The following is a 17,440-nucleotide window of genomic DNA, read 5'->3' as shown; positions in this document are numbered from 1 at the left end:
ACTATTGCAGCTTTTAGCCTTGGGAAGTCCTCTTTTTACTCTCTGTATCTCCCCTATTTTTTCTCTTCTCCCCATGTCATTGTGTTCTGCATCAAACCCCCTTTACATCCCTCAGAGCTTCGAGAAGGTTGGTGTGTTTTTTTCTTTTTTACTTTCTTTACCCACATTTTTACATTCTGAAAGTGACACGCACACACACGACACGCACATGGACATGCACACGCGCACACTCAGACACACACATGGAAAATAAGAGCGAAAGAACTAATAAATAAATAAATGATGGAATACGAATAGTAAGCACAAAGCAAACAAAACAAAACAAAACAAAAAAACCGCCAAGTGAGAGCAAAAACCCAGAAAGACACGAAAATTTCAGCCGCGCCCAGCCCGGCCTAGGGCCGGCCGCACACATGCGATGCTTGCATTGTGGTCGCCTCTATGCATCCGTTGGTAATGTTGTTGCTAAGTTTTTTGCACTCCTCGTCGTCATGGTAACTTGGGCCTGATGCATGCCGGGAGAATGTAAAAATTTCTCTGCATGCCACTCTTGTCGGTTTGGTGAATTCCCAGCGCCTTCTGTTGGAGTGTTTCTCGTCTCCTGTTCTGTTTTTCTCCTTTGGTTTCCTTCGTATTTCTTTCTTTCTTTTATTTAATTATTATTACTAATTATTTTGGTTTGGTTTTGTTTTGGGGGGGAAAAAACCGATCAGTTCGTTTTTTTTTTCCCCCCTCTCATCCCCGTTCACCCTGGTCCCCTTCTACCCCAAAGCGTTTCGTCTTTGGTTCTGTCTCTTGTTTCCGTGCTATTTGCTTTCGGTTTCTTGGGCTGAGCTGTTCTGTGGTTGTTCTCCAAACGCATTGTGATTTAAAAGCCAGTGTTCCTGTCCCAGCTACCATCCAGGAGGGCGGTAGGGGTCCCACAGCTGGGATGCTGGGGCAGAAAGTGACCGCCCAGGCTCAAAGGCACAAGGGAGGTGACATAGACAGATGGTGGGGGGTGTGGGGGAGAGCAGCCCCATTTGCCTGGCCTCGCCAGCCAGGCCCCTTTTCCCCAGAGGTGGTGCCTCAGCCCCACAGCGCAGCCATGTTGGAAGGGGGCGTAAGCAGGCATGTTCCTGTCTTTCTGCCTCAGCATGAGACCACCTCCCACTCTCCCAAACGACCCAGAAAACAGGCATTTGAAGTGCAGCTAAACGGGCAACAACCAGCATTTCGAGTTCTTGTTCACTAGAGCAGCAGTCCAAATGGGGGAAGTGGCTACCTTACCTTGGATCAGCCTCCCGAAATGACGCATGCTTGGCACATAGGCAGCGCTCAAGATGGCAGCTGGTGTGATGACTTTGGCATCCTGGCTGGGTACAAATACAAAACTCTCTGTCAGAAAACATAGCATGACCGACTTTGGAAGAAATACGCAGGCAGTTTAGCCCGCCCTACAGTGCTATGCCTCCGCCTCCCAGGCGATGTTGGCTGTTCCCTCCACCCCCTCACCTGCTCTGGGCCCAGTCACAGGTATCTTGTCCAGCAACACAGCATGGTCACTTTCTGAGTACCTAAGCATCAGAACTGTGGAATTCTGGAGAAAACCCAGGGGAACTTTGGACATAGCCTCTCCCCCCTCTCTCTCTGCCTCCCCAGCTCTCCCACTGCCTGCCTCTCTCCCTCTCCCTCTCTCTCTCTCTCTCTCTCTCTCTCTCTCTCTCTCTCTCTCTCTCTCCCGCCCTCCCTCCCTCCCTGTCTCCCTCTCTCCCTCTCTCTGTCTCTGTCTCTCTCTCTCTCCGCCCTCCCCCCCCCACCAAAGTGTCTCTCTCACTCCTGCAAACCTTCAGAGATTCAGAGATGCACGCTCCCATCTTCTTCTCCCTCCCTGAAGGAAGTCAAGCCCTTGAGAATACTACTCCAACCCCAAATAAAAAAATTCATTTAGGTTTCTAGCCCCTGGACCCTCGGCTGACTATCCAACATAGGTGGGAGTTGAGAGAAGAGGCCAGCTTGTTGGGGCCACCGTTTTTACCCTCTTTTCCCTCAACTTCCTTCCCTAATTTCCCAGTTATTGGGAAGTCCGGGGCCAAGTTGGCAAGAGGACTTTAGATGCAGTAAGAGGAGATTGCTTTCTCCTGTCTCCTTTTTAGCCCAGGGTGAGAGCTGCCAGGCCGACCTGCAGAGGAGCTCCAAAAAGTAGAGGAGAGGTTCTCCCAGCCCCTCCACCAAAGCTGGGTCCCAGTGAATTAGAGCTGAGAAGTGGCTCAAGGTCTTGGACTCCGGCCCACCTGGATTCAAACCCTGCCACTGCCCCTCTCTGGCTGTGTGACCTTGGGCTAGTCACCTGATCCCTTGGGGTCCCATTTCCTCATCTGCACAAGAAGGGTCATCCCTGCTCAAGCTCACAGGGGAGTTGGGAGGATTCCATTGAGCTAATTACTGCTCAAGTGCCCTGTGTTAGTGCCGGCGTAGAAGAGATCACCTAGTGGGATTGTTGTAGAGGGGAAGGAAAGAGTTCAAGCGAACACTTCCCTTCTTTGGGGACCTCATCTGGCCCATTATGTACTTCGCAGATCCACCGTTGGAAAAAGATGGCTGTGGCAAACTGCTTTGAAAAGAACTGTAGGGCAGAAGTGAACTCATGTGCTCAGATCTCGTTTTTCGCTGGTGCTTTTTCTGAACCCATCCCATGATTTCATTTTCTCCTGGTTCCGACCCAATTCCTGTGAGATCAGTGGCCGCCCTAGAGCCACATCTTTCATCTTTCCTCCTGTCACTTTGCCAGGGAGTTTGGTGGCCACAGAGTCCAAACAGGCAAAAAAACCACAAAAAAACAAAAAACAACGGGCCCAGCTTGGGCGCTGAGCTACCTTGCAGAACAGCCCCAGTCCACCAGAAGAGGGGACCACCTGGCACGTTCCACCCTGAAAGCTACAAGCGTTTACATTGTTGCTAGGGCAGGCTGCCAGGAGTCCCTACCCCCAGCTGGACTCCTTTAATTCCCCATCACCAGCTTCTGCTGCCCCTGGGAGGTTCAGGGGGCGGGATATTCATACGGGGCCCTTCTCCTCTTGAAACGGATCTCTCTGAGATGCAAAGGGCCAACGGGGCCCTTCTCCTCTTGAAACGGATCTCTCTGAGATGCAAAGGGCCAACGTCCAAACTGAGCCCACTTTTTAATACATCTGGCATTCCCAGTCCCAGAACTCCCCTGGGGAAGATGCAGCTCCGGCTTTTGACAAGGTGGGAAGGTGATCAGGTTACATTCTCCCTGGCTGTTAATTTTCTTGTTTGTCTCTTTAACATTGTAAGGCTTTCCGGTCTCGCTTTGGTGGCTAAAGGTGGCGCCTTCACCACTTGACATTTGACATAGCGTCATCAACCCATGGTGCGCGGGACCCAGTTAAATGGTGCACCACCCGCCTGATGGTGTGAGGGCTTGCGGGGAGAACTTGGAGTGAGCTGGAGGCATGGGGAAGAGCGGTCCACCTTCCAGGGACTCAGGATACCTTTAGGGTTTGGGAGGAGGTCAGATGGGGCTGGGATACTTCAGTGACAGGTCTCGAATCTTGAGCTCAGGAACAGGACTCGATGCCCGATGCCAGTGGTGGGTCTATATTGCCCTGATTTCTGGGTGCTCCCCAGAACTCTCTGTGTCTTGTCCCCAGGCTTTTGCAGATCAAACCATGGCGTGGGATTTTTATGGGACAGATGGTTTTTTAAAATTAAAACCTCTGGCACCAAGCCATGTCAAATCGGTGGGTCTGACTTCTAGGTGTTTTCCTTACTTCCACCCCCAGCCCCAAACAGGATTAGATACAAATATTGGGCCTGGAATCCGCCCCCCCCAACCTCCTGTATCTCCAGAAAGATTTGCACTGGGGTGTGTTGGTGAGCCCCCCCAGTTCCTGCTGATCACGCCTGGCCGTGCCTCTCCCTGCCCTGCCCCCAAGGCCCCTGACATGACCCTGACAGGACCCAGCCCTTCTCATCCCACCCTCATCCCAAGGGGAGAGGGGGCTCCAGGGTGGGGCGGCAGGGAGGGGGCGTTCTGCAGGAACACTGAGCTCTAGAACCTCTCGCCTGCTGCCTGCCTCACACCCTTTGCATTGCTGTTTCCTCTGTTCTGGGGCGGGGCGGGGGGGAAGTGAGGGGAATATTAGATTACACCTTGTCATTTGGAAAGCCCCACATCTCTGGCGGCCACAGCGGGGGGGGGGTGGTGGTGGCAAGGAAGTCATTCGATTGGCAAGATGTCATCCCATTTTCTGCTAGAACCAAAAAAAAAAAAAAAGTGGGGCAAGAGAGAGGGTACCAAAAAAGGCAAATAAAATCAGTATCGATAGTGCAGCAGAACATCCAGCTAAAAATGCTAACAACTTGCCAAGGCCGCTGGTCAGCCGGTGGGCCGGGCTTCAGCCAGGTCCCTCCAGGCCATGCACGCTATCTCGATGGCAGAGGGAGCTGTTGGTGGGAGGGAGGAGGCAGGATGGTAGAAAGGGGTCAGGAACAGGAAGATGCCCAAGGCAGGCCACGGGGCAGTACCACCCCTCCCTGGGCCACTGGCTGGGGTTCAACAGAGGGGCTGAGAACCAGGCCTTGGAATCAGGCTCGGACCCCCCCTCCCTTCCCTGGACAGGTGTAATCTAAGCTTCAATGGGCCCGTGGGGGCTGCAGAACTTCTTGGCATCTCTCCCCCCCCTCCCCTCCCCCCCCCGCATCCTCATTTTGGAGTCTGGAGGAGCACCCAGCAGCTCCTCTTACCCCAAAATGCCAGGCAGAGCTCCCCCCTCCCTCCCTTGGAGCTGTGGCTTGCCGAATCGTTGAGATGTCTGACACTGTCGAGTTCCCTACCTAGTGCTTCAACCAGATCACCTCACTTTTGAGTTTTCCCTCAACCTTCCCCACCCTTTCTCCCCTGAACCCCTCCCCCTTTTGGTTTTTGAGTTTCTGCCTCTTCCTGCCTGGGGGAGGGGTCGTCTCCCGGTTGCTTTGACGGTTTTTGAGTTGTTTTTCCATGTGAATCGGGGTTTGAAGCGACCCACCCCCCCCAACCCGCCACCCCCCACCGCCCACCCTCCTGACCCCCCTCACCCATGCGGGTCCTCCCCGCTGGGACCCCCGGCTACTCGGTGACGAGAAGAGCTGGAAACGAGAGCCAGCTGGAGCGTGCTGAGGACCAAGGCTGGTGTGGTCCCCTTATAACCTGCCTGGACCCTCCATTCAGGTCGGTAATTGGGGGCGGGGGTCCCGCGGGGCCACTCCGTCCTGTGGGCTCTGTGCCCACCTTACTTTCTAACCCGCACCTCAAGCTTGCAGCCAGGGGTGGAAAGATGTCGTGGGTGGGTGTCAGCACCAAACTGGGCAGAACACAGCGTCAGCCACCCGCCCTTGCTGGCTGGGAGGTTGCCCAGAGGCCTAATGAGACTCCGCAGGGGGTTCTGAGCCACCTAGTGCTGATGGGCATGATCCTCCCCAAACTTGTGGCAAACCAGCCCTCTTCCTACAGCACACCCTTAGAAGCAGATGAAGCGAATGAGAAAGCAGGTAGGCAAAGTTTCTCAGCTGTCGGCGTTTACAGCATATTGGCAGATCCATTTAACTGATGGCTGCTGGCCATGTTCAGGATTGTGAGCACTAAAATTACTGTTGTTGATAAATGCCCTTCCACATTTAACTGACTTATAATTAACAATCCTATACTGCAGGCTTTTTACATATTCAAGATAGATGCTTGTCCCTGCCTCTGAAAAAAGTTGGAGGTATCTTCCAGATCTCCCCAAGGAGAATTATTTTAAGTTCAGATGTGAATGGGCTCTCTGGGGCGAGATGTTGAGCCTTATTACACAGGGATAAATTTGGCTCATATTTAACCTTTCAGTCCTAAAGCTAGCACTTATTCCCTTTGATATTCCAATAATCCCTTTCTGTATAGGCATCTTCCTAATGGCTTCTGGACATTTGTTATAATGACTGCTGGATAGCATTCAACTGGTGGTCACTGATTATTATTCAGTTGATAGGTATATATAGGTGATGGGGTACTTTGGCCCTCTTTGTTGTCCCCAGAAGGTAAAGACACATGAGTTTGAAAGAGCCAGGTGCCAAGAGGAGACACTTGGCTGTAATTCTTGCTACTTGCCGTGGTGAGAGAAGACTCGCTTTACCCGAGAGGCAGGGACCAGGCAGTCCTGGCTTTGAGCTCTGGCCCCACCACTTCCTTGGTGTCTTCCAGCTAGCCCTGTCACATCTCTGAGCCTCCGCTGCCTCATCCACAAAATGGGCAGTACAGATATTTGCCGCACCAAGTTGGAAGAGATAAAGGGACATGGGGATTCTCCTGAAATTCTGTTTCCTTTTTAACTAATTCATCCTAAACTCCCTTAAGGTAGAGAATCTAGCTGATCTTCCCCCACCCCCCAACCCTGGGAGGCCAGAAGGAAACTTCACTGGCCCCATGCCCAGGCTGAGTACCTTCTGTGTGCTGGGTACTGCCTCAGTCAACCTAATGGCCTTCTGAACATGTCCCCAGATATCCCCATTTCACAGATGAAGAAATCGAGGCACCTGAGGGACCTTCCCAAGGCCCACGGGTCTTATTCCACTACATCATCGCTCCCGCCTCTGCCTAGAGAGGTTCTCTGTGAGACTCCGAGCTCGTGAGGAATTGCCTTGCTGTGTGCTCAGTGTGTCTGAGACAAGGGCTGTTCATCCAGCCCTCAGCCAGGGGCAGGGTGTCCCCGAGAAGCGGGGCTGGGCTGGTTTGCCCCGAAGGTGGTTCTTCTGTGAGGATCTCACCTCCGTGGCCACCTCGAACCCGCAGCCGGGGTTCTCGAGTGCCGGGTGGGGAGGCCAGACCCTGTGTTCTGCCGCGGGCGGGGGGGGGGGCACCTCCCTGGGGAAGTCACAGCCCTCCCCCTTTTCAGACCCCGATTTTCAGCCCCACACATTCCATGTCTTTTTGTTTTGTTTTTGTTTTTGTTTCCTTTTTGCTTTTGGGTGTTTTGTTTCGGAGGGGATTTTTGTTTGGTTGTGGTTTTTTGGGGATTTTTCCTTTTTTTAATTTTTTTCCGCTTTGTTTTTTCATTTGTTCCTCCTGGTTTGGTTTTGGACGTCGATGCCGTTTTCTGTCTTTGATTAATTAGCTCCCCCACGCTCATCCCCCATCGTGTTCTGTTTCCATGACAACGCAGCGTCGGGCATCCCACTTGTGCCTCGCTGTGGATGCCGGCGGCTGGCCTGGACCGCGTCCGCTGGCTGGCCGGACCCCATTCCCCCCCGACTCCCCCCACCCTCCACCCAGCCCTGTCAGAAAGCCGCCCCCCACCCCAGCGCCCTGCCCCGCCCCCACCCCCAGTCTGTCTGCATGGCCCCCCGTCTCCCCTCGCCCGCACCCCCACTGCTCCCCTCCAGTGATACCTTTCACTTCCTCCATCCCGTCTCCAACGTGACACTGGACTTTTCGTGGGGCTTCCTTTTCTGAAGGGCTGCCGCTTCTTTGCCCTGCCCTGCCCCGCCACCTCCATGGAGCTGCCCCCCTCCTCTTTGCCTCTGGCCATCTGGATTCAGGGAGCAGGGGTCGGGATTTCCAGTTTAGAAGCCAGGCTGGAAGAGCGGGGTTCCCGGGCTTGCTTCCCTTTCTCCCCTGGAGCCCCCTCCTCTGTAAGGCAAGCCAGACCCCCGACAGCCACCCCCCCACCACCAGTAGCGTGTGGAATCAAAGGCAGGTCGGGGTGCCAAAAGTCATTTTGTGGCCCTCTTGAGCCTTGTTGAGTCTCCAGTCTGTCATCTCCGTAGTTCGAGACAAGACTCCTTGACCCATCCAAAACTGGGGACCCACGAGGCCCCAGGGTTTTAGCCAGGGATACCCTCTTTCTGGCTCAAAGGATCTACTAGGTCATCCCAGGTCCCGCCCGCTGCAGTGAAACATCTCCTGTGGGGCAGCCACGCCTTTTGGAAGTTCAGGTGCCGTTAGCGTCCGCCCCCCCCGCCCCCGAAACCTGTCCGCCTTCCGAAAATGGAGCCCCCGAAACGCATCCTGCTGCCTTCACGGTCTGCGAGATTGGGACAGAAGGCTGCACCCGCTTCCCCGCTGAGAAACGCACAGAACATGTCCCTGTTTTCTCAACGTTCAAGCTCATTCCCTTGTTTTATTATTATTATTATTATTATTATTATTAATTACTATCCTATTTATGATTCTGCCAGGGCTGTGATGTGACAATGTGATGTGTCACATTGGGTCACATCCGCTAGAATTAATATGCAGCATTGAAGTGGGCCCCCTCCTCCCTCCTCCTCTGTCTTTGCCCCTCTCTCTCTGGGCCTGTCTTCCTGTTCTCTCTCCCACAGCTCCTCTCTCTTCTGTGGCACCCACGAGCGTGCACTGAAGGCCCCTGAAACCCAGGCCTCTTCCCTTGCATTACCTCTCTCTCTCGGTCCCGCCTTCTCCCTCTCTCTCTCTCTCTCTTTCTCTCTTTCTCTCAACCAACCTATTTTGCATGCTGTTTGTGACTCTGAGAGCTGCATCTATCAATGGAAACTTGTCAGATCCGACAGAAGCTTTTAGAAGGGTTTCTCAACCCAAAAACCACAAAAATTTCATTAGAGTTTCTCATCTTTTCCTCGAGGGCCCCCCGGGAAGTGGGCAGGGCCCCTGAGTCTCCGGAGGGGACGGGGGTCGGGGGCCGAGGTCCTGGTCCCCTCTGCCTCCTGGGGCCGGCGGATTCCGTGACCTCCCCGCTCCCCGTCCCGACTTCCCCAGAGCCACGCCCCCCACACACCTGCACCCAGAATCTTCTGAAGCTCCCCACTTGGGAGAGCGGGCGGAGGGGCTGCTCCCTGAAGCCACGTCTGTCAGCAAAGATGAGAAACAGCTGATAAATTTTTGTGTTTGTAACTGTGCTGTGACCAGCCACTCTGGTCTCTTGAAACCCTGTTGCTACGAAATAATGCTTCATGTCTCTTTTTATTATATATCGATATATCTCTCTCTATATTGTTTGTGAAGTACCTTACTTTGAAGTTTTGGTTTCTTTGTGTTGGAATTTGATTTTTTAATTTTTTTTTTTTTGGTTTTCTTTTCATTTGGAAGAAAAAAAATTTTCAGCTGGGGGGAAGAAAACAGCCCTGTTTATATTTAAATTGTTTTCCACTTTTTTTTTTCTGTTTTTCTTTCTTTCCTTCCTTTCTTTCTTTCTTTCTTCCTGCTTTTCTTTCTTTTTCCCCTCTGCATCCCGTCTCCCCACCCCGCACCCCGCACCCCTCCCCCCACCCGCCGCCGCCCACCCCCAGTCCGCCGTGTGGCTCCACGATTCTCCATCTTGCCCATGAGCCACGAGATCATGCCAGGTGGCAACGTGAACATCACCTGCGTGGCCGTGGGCTCGCCCATGCCCTACGTCAAGTGGATGCAGGGGGCCGAAGACCTGACGCCTGAAGACGACATGCCTGTGGGTCGGAACGTGCTGGAGCTCACAGACGTCAAGGACTCCGCCAACTACACGTGCGTGGCCATGTCCAGCCTGGGCGTCATCGAGGCCGTGGCCCAGATCACAGTGAAATGTAAGCGGGGCCCATGGGGCCCAGGAAGGCAGGTCATCTCTTGACACCCCTCTCCTGGGGGCACAGGTTGAGGGGTACAGGTGGAAAAGCTCCGAGTTTCCATTCTGGCTTTGGTCATTCATGGCTGCAAAGGGGACAGTTGTTTTGTGAACGGGGATTATTGGTTACATGTTATTCTGGGCCCAGCCCTTAGGGGTGAGGCATGGTCTCGTTCTGCCAAGCTTAGAGTCCAGCGTGGGAAACACCCGCATAGCCAGGCAGCTGTGATACAGCCTGATTGGGATTGTGACGGGGGTCCCATGGCACTGTTCAGACCCCCAGAGTAAAGGTCGCACATCCGAGGAAAGTTAGGTCAGAGAAAGATTAAAAGTTGAACAGGAGGGCGCCTGGGTGGCTCAGTCGGTTAAGCGACTGCCTTCGGCTCAGGTCATGATCCTGGAGTCCCGGGATCGAGTCCCATATCGGGCTCCCTGCTCAGCGGGGAGTCTGCTTCTCCCTCTGACCCTCTTCCCTCTCGTGCTCTCTATCTCTCATTCTCTCTCTCTCTCAAATAAGTAAAAATAAAATCTTTAAAAAAAAAAAAAAAGTTGAACAGGAATGAGCCAGAGAAGATGGAGAACACTTCTAAGGGAAGGAAATGGACTGTCCAGACTCAGAGAGATGGGGCCAGGATGGAGGACTATAGATTCTCCTGACGTCTCAGGTTTGTGGTGAGATTCAGAGGAAGGTGCCCCCAAATATTTTTCTAGCTTTAGAACAGGGGCCTGCAAACTATAACCTGCAGGCTGGATCTGGCCCTCCTCTAGTTTTTCTAAATAAAGTTTTATTGGCACATAGATGAGCCACACCCATTCCCCCATGTCTTGTGTGTGGCAGCTTTTGGGCTGCAGGGGCAGAGCTGAGTAGTCTCAACGAAGACTCTCTGGCCTACAAAGCTGAAAATAGTTACTGTGGGGCCCTTTTCAAGCAGTTTGCCAAGCCCTGCCCTCGGGCCATAAAAAGTGTCAGCTCCAGCTGGTTGGTTGGTCGTTTTGCAGAGGGATCGAACTTCTCCTGGGGCCTCTGTGGCGTAAGAACTTGGGACGAGTGGGAGAGAAAGTCACGATTATCCAAGTGCTAGGGACAGCTGTGAACAAGACTCTGGTCCCTGCTAAGCGCTGGGCAAGGGCGCCTCTAGCCAGGGTGGTGTGTGGGAAGCTTTAAGGAATGAGAAGGAGCTGGCCATGTGGCCCTCTGGAGATGGAGCATTTCAGGTACAGGGAACAGCAGGTGTTACATGGGAACACACAGTGTGGCTGAGCAGAGTGGACCACAGAGAGAGGAACAGACCTCTCAGATTCTCAAGGGTAAATATTTTTCTTAAGGAGTGGTTTTTTTTTTTTTTTGAGTCACCCGTTTTCAGCTTTACGGGCCGTCTAGTCTCTGCGACACCGCCCCCCCGCCCCAGCTCTGCCAGAAGCAGCCATCTGCAATATGCAGGCACTGCTGTGTTCCAATAAAACTTTGTTTACAAAAACAGGTGCTGGTCCTCAGGCCATAGTTTGCCGCACCCTGCTATAGATGATGGCACGGGGGTCATTAGGCCTGTGGTCACTGCCAAAGAAGTCGAGGCTCAGCGAGGGCAGTGGTCGTGTAGCTGAAAGTCACAGAGCCTCCGGGGTCTGCAGCCAGTGTGCCTGACATGTGACCCTCCCTCCCACCCACAGCTCTCCCCAAAGCTCCGGGGACTCCCGTGGTGACAGAGAACACAGCCACCAGCATCACCATCACATGGGACTCCGGCAACCCAGACCCTGTGTCCTACTATGTCATCGAATATAAATCCAAGAGCCAGGATGGGCCCTACCAGATCAAAGAGGACATCACCACGACGCGTTATAGCATCGGTGGCCTGAGCCCCAACTCGGAGTATGAGATCTGGGTGTCCGCTGTCAACTCCATCGGCCAGGGGCCCCCCAGTGAGTCAGTGGTCACCCGCACGGGCGAACAGGCCCCAGCTAGCGCACCCCGGAACGTGCAGGCCCGCATGCTGAGCGCCACTACCATGATCATCCAGTGGGAGGAGCCCGTGGAGCCCAACGGCCTGATCCGGGGCTACCGGATCTACTACACCATGGAGCCCGAGCACCCCGTGGGCAACTGGCAGAAGCACAACGTGGATGACAGCCTGCTGACCACCGTGGGCAGCCTGCTGGAGGATGAGACGTATACCGTGCGCGTGCTGGCCTTCACCTCCGTGGGCGACGGGCCCCTCTCGGACCCCATCCAGGTCAAGACGCAGCAGGGAGGTGAGCTGCCCGTGGGCGGTGCGGCTTCTGTGGGACAGCAGGATTCGGGTTCGTGGAAACAGGAGGAGGCGGCGGGGCCGGGGGGGTGGGGGGCAGTCATGTATCTCGTAGCACGCAGCTAGCTGATCTTGCCTGGAAGCCACAAAATGGTTTGTTCATCCTGCATGGTGCTTTAAAATATTTTCGTGCTAGCATTTCAAACGCAGGAAGTTGTCCCAGAAAACCCACGTTTCTGTCTTCTCTTGGGAAATTCGATTTGGCAAGCCCACGGGGCTATGACTGGACATCCAGACAGATCCCGGCAGCTGTGTCTGAGTTTGAGAAGCCCTGCTCTCCGTTCTCATCGGAGAGATTGATGCCACCTCCTTTGAAATTATAAAGGGAAAGCGCTTCTGCCCAAAGGCAGCGGGCTGGCCTCCTGCCGGCTCAGGTCGAGGGGCAGAGTGGGGGTGGGGCATTTAGGTGTGTGGGGCCCCAGCTCTCCGGGTTTCCCGTCCTTTCCCGTCGGCCTCAGGCTTCAGAACCTCAAAGCCAAGAAGACTCAGCAGCTGCCCAAACGAAAGGGCAGGGTCAGAACTGTGCTGCTAGAGAGCACACACAGAATGGGGAACTGGTGTTTTGAGACGTAACCCCCACAGTCTCTCTGCCATTTAATTTGGAGGAAGCAGAGAGGGTGGGGGGATTGAGGTGGGCCCCCTGACAACAAGGGGTGGCAAGGGGCCCCCCCGGGAAAAGAAGAGAAATGAGAACAGTGGAGAACATTCCAGGAGCGTCGGGGAACAGGCAGCCTTACCCCCAGGGCAGCGCTGAGCTTCATGGGGCTCTTCTTTGGGAGAATGGGGACGCCTGGTGGGTTGGGCACCCCATGTGGAGTGGACCCCTCCCCGGCCACCCCCATTTCTCCTCCTCTCCCCCTCCCCCACAGTGCCTGGCCAGCCCATGAACTTCAGGGCCGAGGCCAAGTCCGAGACAAGCATCGGGCTCTCGTGGAGCCCCCCGCGGCAGGAGAGCATCATCAAGTACGAGCTCCTGTTCCGGGAGGGCGACCACGGCAGAGAGGTACGGGGTCGGGGGGCGCCGGACGGGGTGGGGGGGGGGTCCGCGGGACGGGGGGTGGGGGGGCAGCGGGAGGGGGCGGGGCGGCGCGCCCTCAGGTCTCACTGACTTGGTGCCCGGATGTCTCTCTTCCCCCTGCTCTTGGCCACCGGTGGATTGCGCATCTCTCCATCTCTCCCTTGTCTCTGTCTCTGTGTCTCCGTTTGTCTCTTCTGCCCTTTTTGTGTCTTTTTCACGATCTCCGTGTCTCTGTCTCTCTGTCTCCCTGGCTCGCGCTCTGTCTCTGCCTCTCTGTCTCCACCGACCCCCCCGCCCCGCCCCCAGGTGGGGAGGACCTTCGACCCGGCCACGGCATTCGTGGTGGACGACCTCAAGCCCAACACGGAGTACGCCTTCCGCCTGGCGGCCCGCTCTCCGCAGGGCCTGGGCGCTTTCACCCCGGTGGTGCGGCAGCGCACACTGCAGTCCAGTAGGTGTCTCGCGGAGCCCACTCTTCCCTGCGGGGGGGGCCCCAGCGCACACTGACCCTGGCCGCACCGCCGCAGCGGGGGTGGGGGGGGCGCCTGGCCTCGGACGTGCCCCCCTGAGCTGCGCTGGGGGTTCCCGCAGGCCCTGCTTCCCCCCGGCTTCCCTGGGCCTGGAGCCCTGGGCGGGGGGGGCCCGAGGTTCGCCCCCTAGGTCGGGGACACGTGTCCACTGCACCTTCTCTCTCCTCCCCCTGCTCCCCGTCCTGTTCCTGAGGCTCATGGAACAGCCACACTGTGCCTGATCCTAGGCATGGGGCGGTGGGGGGGGGGGGGGCGGCTATGTGAGGCTGTCCCAGATCACACCCCATCATTCCCAGAGAGCACAGCGCACAGAGACCAACCACTTCCCCAGATGGCCCTGCCCCCCCAGACAAGGTCCCCCATTGCCAGGGGCAGGAGCAGACGGGGAGGCGGGTGCAGGCCCCAGGATAGGCTCTTGAATCCCTGGAGCTCTTTTCCGGGCCTGCCCTGCCTCCCTGTCACAGGCAAGTCACCTTTTGGCCAGAACACTGCACCCGGCAGCTGGCTCTAGGCCACGCTGTGGCCCCTACCACTGCCCTCCTTGCCTGCTCTGAGCTCAGGGCCTAGGCAGGCCCCTGATCCTGCTGTCTCCCTGCCTCCCCTCCTCTCTCTGCCCCTCTTCTGCGCTCACCCTGGCCCGGCATGGCTTCCACCGCCGTGGCCCCCTTTCCCTCCCTTCCCCCTTCTCAGTCAGTCACAGTGCACCACCCCAGGCCTTGTTCCGGAAGCAGCCTCGGTGTTCAGACCTTCAAGTCCCCCCCCTCCCCCCGGTGTGTGCACACAGGGGGTCACCGGTCAGTGGCAAGTGATGGCAGCTTGGGCCTGGGTGTCTGAGCCGCTGGGATCAGGGGCCTCGGAGACGCAGCACCCCTGCCACCCCCAGCCCCCTTCCCTCCTCCCTACTCCCTTGCGCCGAGCCGAGCGCTCTGCAGCTCCCAGGCGTCTGGGCGTGTTTGTGCGTGAGGCGATCAGTGAGGGTGTCCTGTGGCTTGGGCAGCCACGTGAGAGAGACTGGCACAGGTGCCGCGAAGGTGAGTACGCGCTGGTCTCAAGCAGGTTCACAAAAACGGCCCACCCTGCGTGCTCCCCAGCCTGTGCTCCAGGAGCTCTGGGCTGCAGAGTCCAGAGCCCAAATTGAGCAGCCCCCCCAACTTTCTACTCCACGGTCAAGAGCCACGACTGCCCAGAAATGGGGAATCTGGAACTACCTGCCCACCACGCCTGTCCGTGGGTCCGTCACACCTTCCTCCCATCCCCCAAGATGTCACGCAGGTTGGGCCGGATTGTGAAGGAGGCGGCCTCCATGGTCGTCAAGAAAGCGGCTTTGGCCCAGCCACTCGAACCTCCGGGGCGGCCCAGGACAGGGAGTGGGGGAGAAGGGACTCCCCACTTCTCGCGCCAAGACGGGTGGGGCCCGAGAGAACTGGCAGCAAGACTCAGGGCCAGGCATATCCCCCTGGGGACTGCAGGCTTCTTAGGCTGAACTCAAGGGTAGGTGGAGGCCAGACCACTCAGCCGTGGGTCTCCCCACACCGTCTCACCTTCCCGCCTCGTCGGCACCAGTCTGGATCTGCGGCGTGCCCACACTGGGGGCCGGAGCAGGGCTTGGGCCCGCTTGCATCCAGAGACCCACCCAGAGCTCGGTCTGGCCTTATAGCTCAGCACTCGGCCACTCCCTCCCTCGTAAGAAAGTCTTATAAGTTAGCAGTTGAAGAGTGGAAGGTAGGTAACCAGACTGGGAGTTTTCTGGAAGGCGTCTTTCTTTCTTTTATTATGGTTTTTCTCATCATCATCACCATCACCGTTGTTTCTTATTTTATTATGGTTTTGATTTTATTTTTCCTCCCTCTTTCTCAGCGAATCCATTCCTTCCGGCACATTCTTTGGTTGGTTTTCCCCCTCCTGCCTGATTCCCCCAGGCACTTTTGGTTGGGGTGGCTGGTCAAGAAATGGGCGGAGAGGGCCCCAAGTGTCTGGTATCAGGAGAGGGGACGCCGGCATTTCGCTTTAGTGAGGCCAGAGGGTCATTCTATTTGAAATAAGCCATTGGAGAGGCCTCTGAGGTATCTGGTAGTCTGGTGTCTTTCAGGAGAGCAGCCTCTTTTTCTTCTCTGGGTGGCCCCGGCATGGGGTATGCACGAGACAAGTACTGTCTAAACACGTGCTCAGTGAACAAATGGGGCTACCAGCATGGTAAGGGTTCTCTGTGCCCTGACATGAAGCAAAGCCAGTGGTCTCTCTGGGCCTCCCTGCAGGCAAGGCAAATTCTGGAGCCATGGGCCGTCGAAGTAATGTGGCTCCAGCCATCCTCAGCTGGCCTGAGGTTGAGGTCCGAGTCCCCATTCTCAACTCAGGACAGCCCCTGGACGACAGTTGAGTCTGGGTTCAAATCCTGGCTCTTGCCACATGCCCTTGGCAAGGCAACTTTGCTGTTTCCGGCCTCAGTTTCTTCATCTGTAAAGTGTGAGGTGATATGCAAAGGGCACCCAGGGTAGGTGGGGTCTGGCACCCAGTAGGTACATAACCGATGATCATAGAAAACCAGGCAGCTGGGCTTTCAAACTGATTTCCCCACGTGTAACATGGAATGAGGCTGGAGGGGTGATAATTCTGGCCATTTATGCGTCTTGAGAATTAAATGATGTGTCATCGGGGGACACATTTTGAGCATAAAGGGCTTAGGGTATGGGGTGTGCAGAAGATGCGATGCAGAGACTCTGAGGTTTATTACCAGGACTGGCCTTAATACAGCCTCATAGTAGGTACTGAGCAGATGAGGACTTAATGTTATTCCCATAAAGCCCTTAACACACACCGTAGGTGCTTAATACGTGCGAACTATCATTGTTATTTAACAAAGCCCTTAGCACGCTGCCTGGCACACAACGGGTGTGTCCTAAATGCTCTTTTAAATCTAAGCACGGATTGGCATGGTGCGAGGCACATAATTGGCACCCATGAATGAAAGCCATTAGTCGTTTATAACAAGTATTCCCTGGTGCCCCATGCACAGTAGGTGCCCCAAACACGGGGATGATGAGTATTGTTCTGTGAAGCCCTTGACAGAATGGCTGGCATACAGTAAGTGCTCAATAAGTGGCGCTTTCTTGAAGGAGGTTGGCCTGGCTCTGTGCACATAGTAGGTGCTCAGATAAGAGCCATTGTCCGTCTGACAGGTCCTAGTGTGGTTTCGAGTATACAGGTTTTGCTCAAAACGTGACCTTGTTATCTGCAAAGCCTTTGGCACTGGGTGTGCAAACAGTAGGTGCTCAAGAAGTGAAACCTGTTACCATTTATATAGAAGGCCCTTAGCACAGACCTTGGTACACAGTAGGTACATAAGAAGCGAGGGCTATTAATGTTCTACAAGGCCCTTAGCACAGTGCCTAACACATAGTAGGTGTTTAGTAGGTAGGGACGGTTGCTGTTTTTTCAGTAAGGCCTCTAGCACAGGGCCTGGTACGTAGTAGGTCCTCATTACGTGGGGACTGTTACTGTTATCTGATAAAGTGCCTGGCATGGAGTAGGTTCCGTGTAAACGGCAACTGCTGTTTTTATCTTTGGAGGGCTATTGATGCCCAGCCCATGGTAGGCGCTCAATAAATAAGAGTTGGCCACCATCCACGATGGCCTTAGTGTGGTGCCAGAGGAACTATGATCTGTAAAAACCTTGGCACACAGTAGGTGCTAATCGGGGCTGTACCATCTGTAAAGTCCTGAGCCTGGGACCAGCCCAGGAGGTGCCCGGCTAACAGGCACTTGTATTATTACCATACAGAGCCCTTGGCATGCTAATTGGCAAACAGGAGGTGCTCAAGACACGGGCATTATTTTGTCTTCCAGGTGAGGCTGAGAGGGTGGTCCTAAGTTGAAGTAAGCCATGGGGTGGCCTCCGGGGCCCCTCAAAGAACAGGTGTTCAGTACATAGATGCTTTTACCGTTAACTTGTGCAACTCTTACACCGTGTCTAGCACACAGCAGGTGCCCAATAAATGGGAC

At 55.2% G+C, this 17,440-nt stretch overlaps 1 protein-coding gene across 1 annotated transcript in view; it reads left to right on the top strand.

Moving 5' to 3' along the window:
* The window catches only part of PTPRS (protein tyrosine phosphatase receptor type S), a 68,624-nt gene that overhangs the window by 27,591 nt on the left and 23,593 nt on the right, over window positions 1–17,440 (top strand). The window contains 5 exon segments of the mRNA XM_035727229.1: window positions 116–127; window positions 9,280–9,549; window positions 11,256–11,837; window positions 12,763–12,896; window positions 13,218–13,362. Of these exon segments, the coding sequence (XP_035583122.1) occupies window positions 116–127; window positions 9,280–9,549; window positions 11,256–11,837; window positions 12,763–12,896; window positions 13,218–13,362 (1,143 nt within the window).

Source organism: Zalophus californianus, chromosome 1, assembly GCF_009762305.2.
Source record: "Zalophus californianus isolate mZalCal1 chromosome 1, mZalCal1.pri.v2, whole genome shotgun sequence".
In the NCBI taxonomy this organism is placed as follows: domain Eukaryota; kingdom Metazoa; phylum Chordata; class Mammalia; order Carnivora; family Otariidae; genus Zalophus; species Zalophus californianus.
The sequence above is the reverse complement of the archived record's forward strand: the minus strand, read 5'-3'. Positions and strand labels throughout refer to the sequence as shown.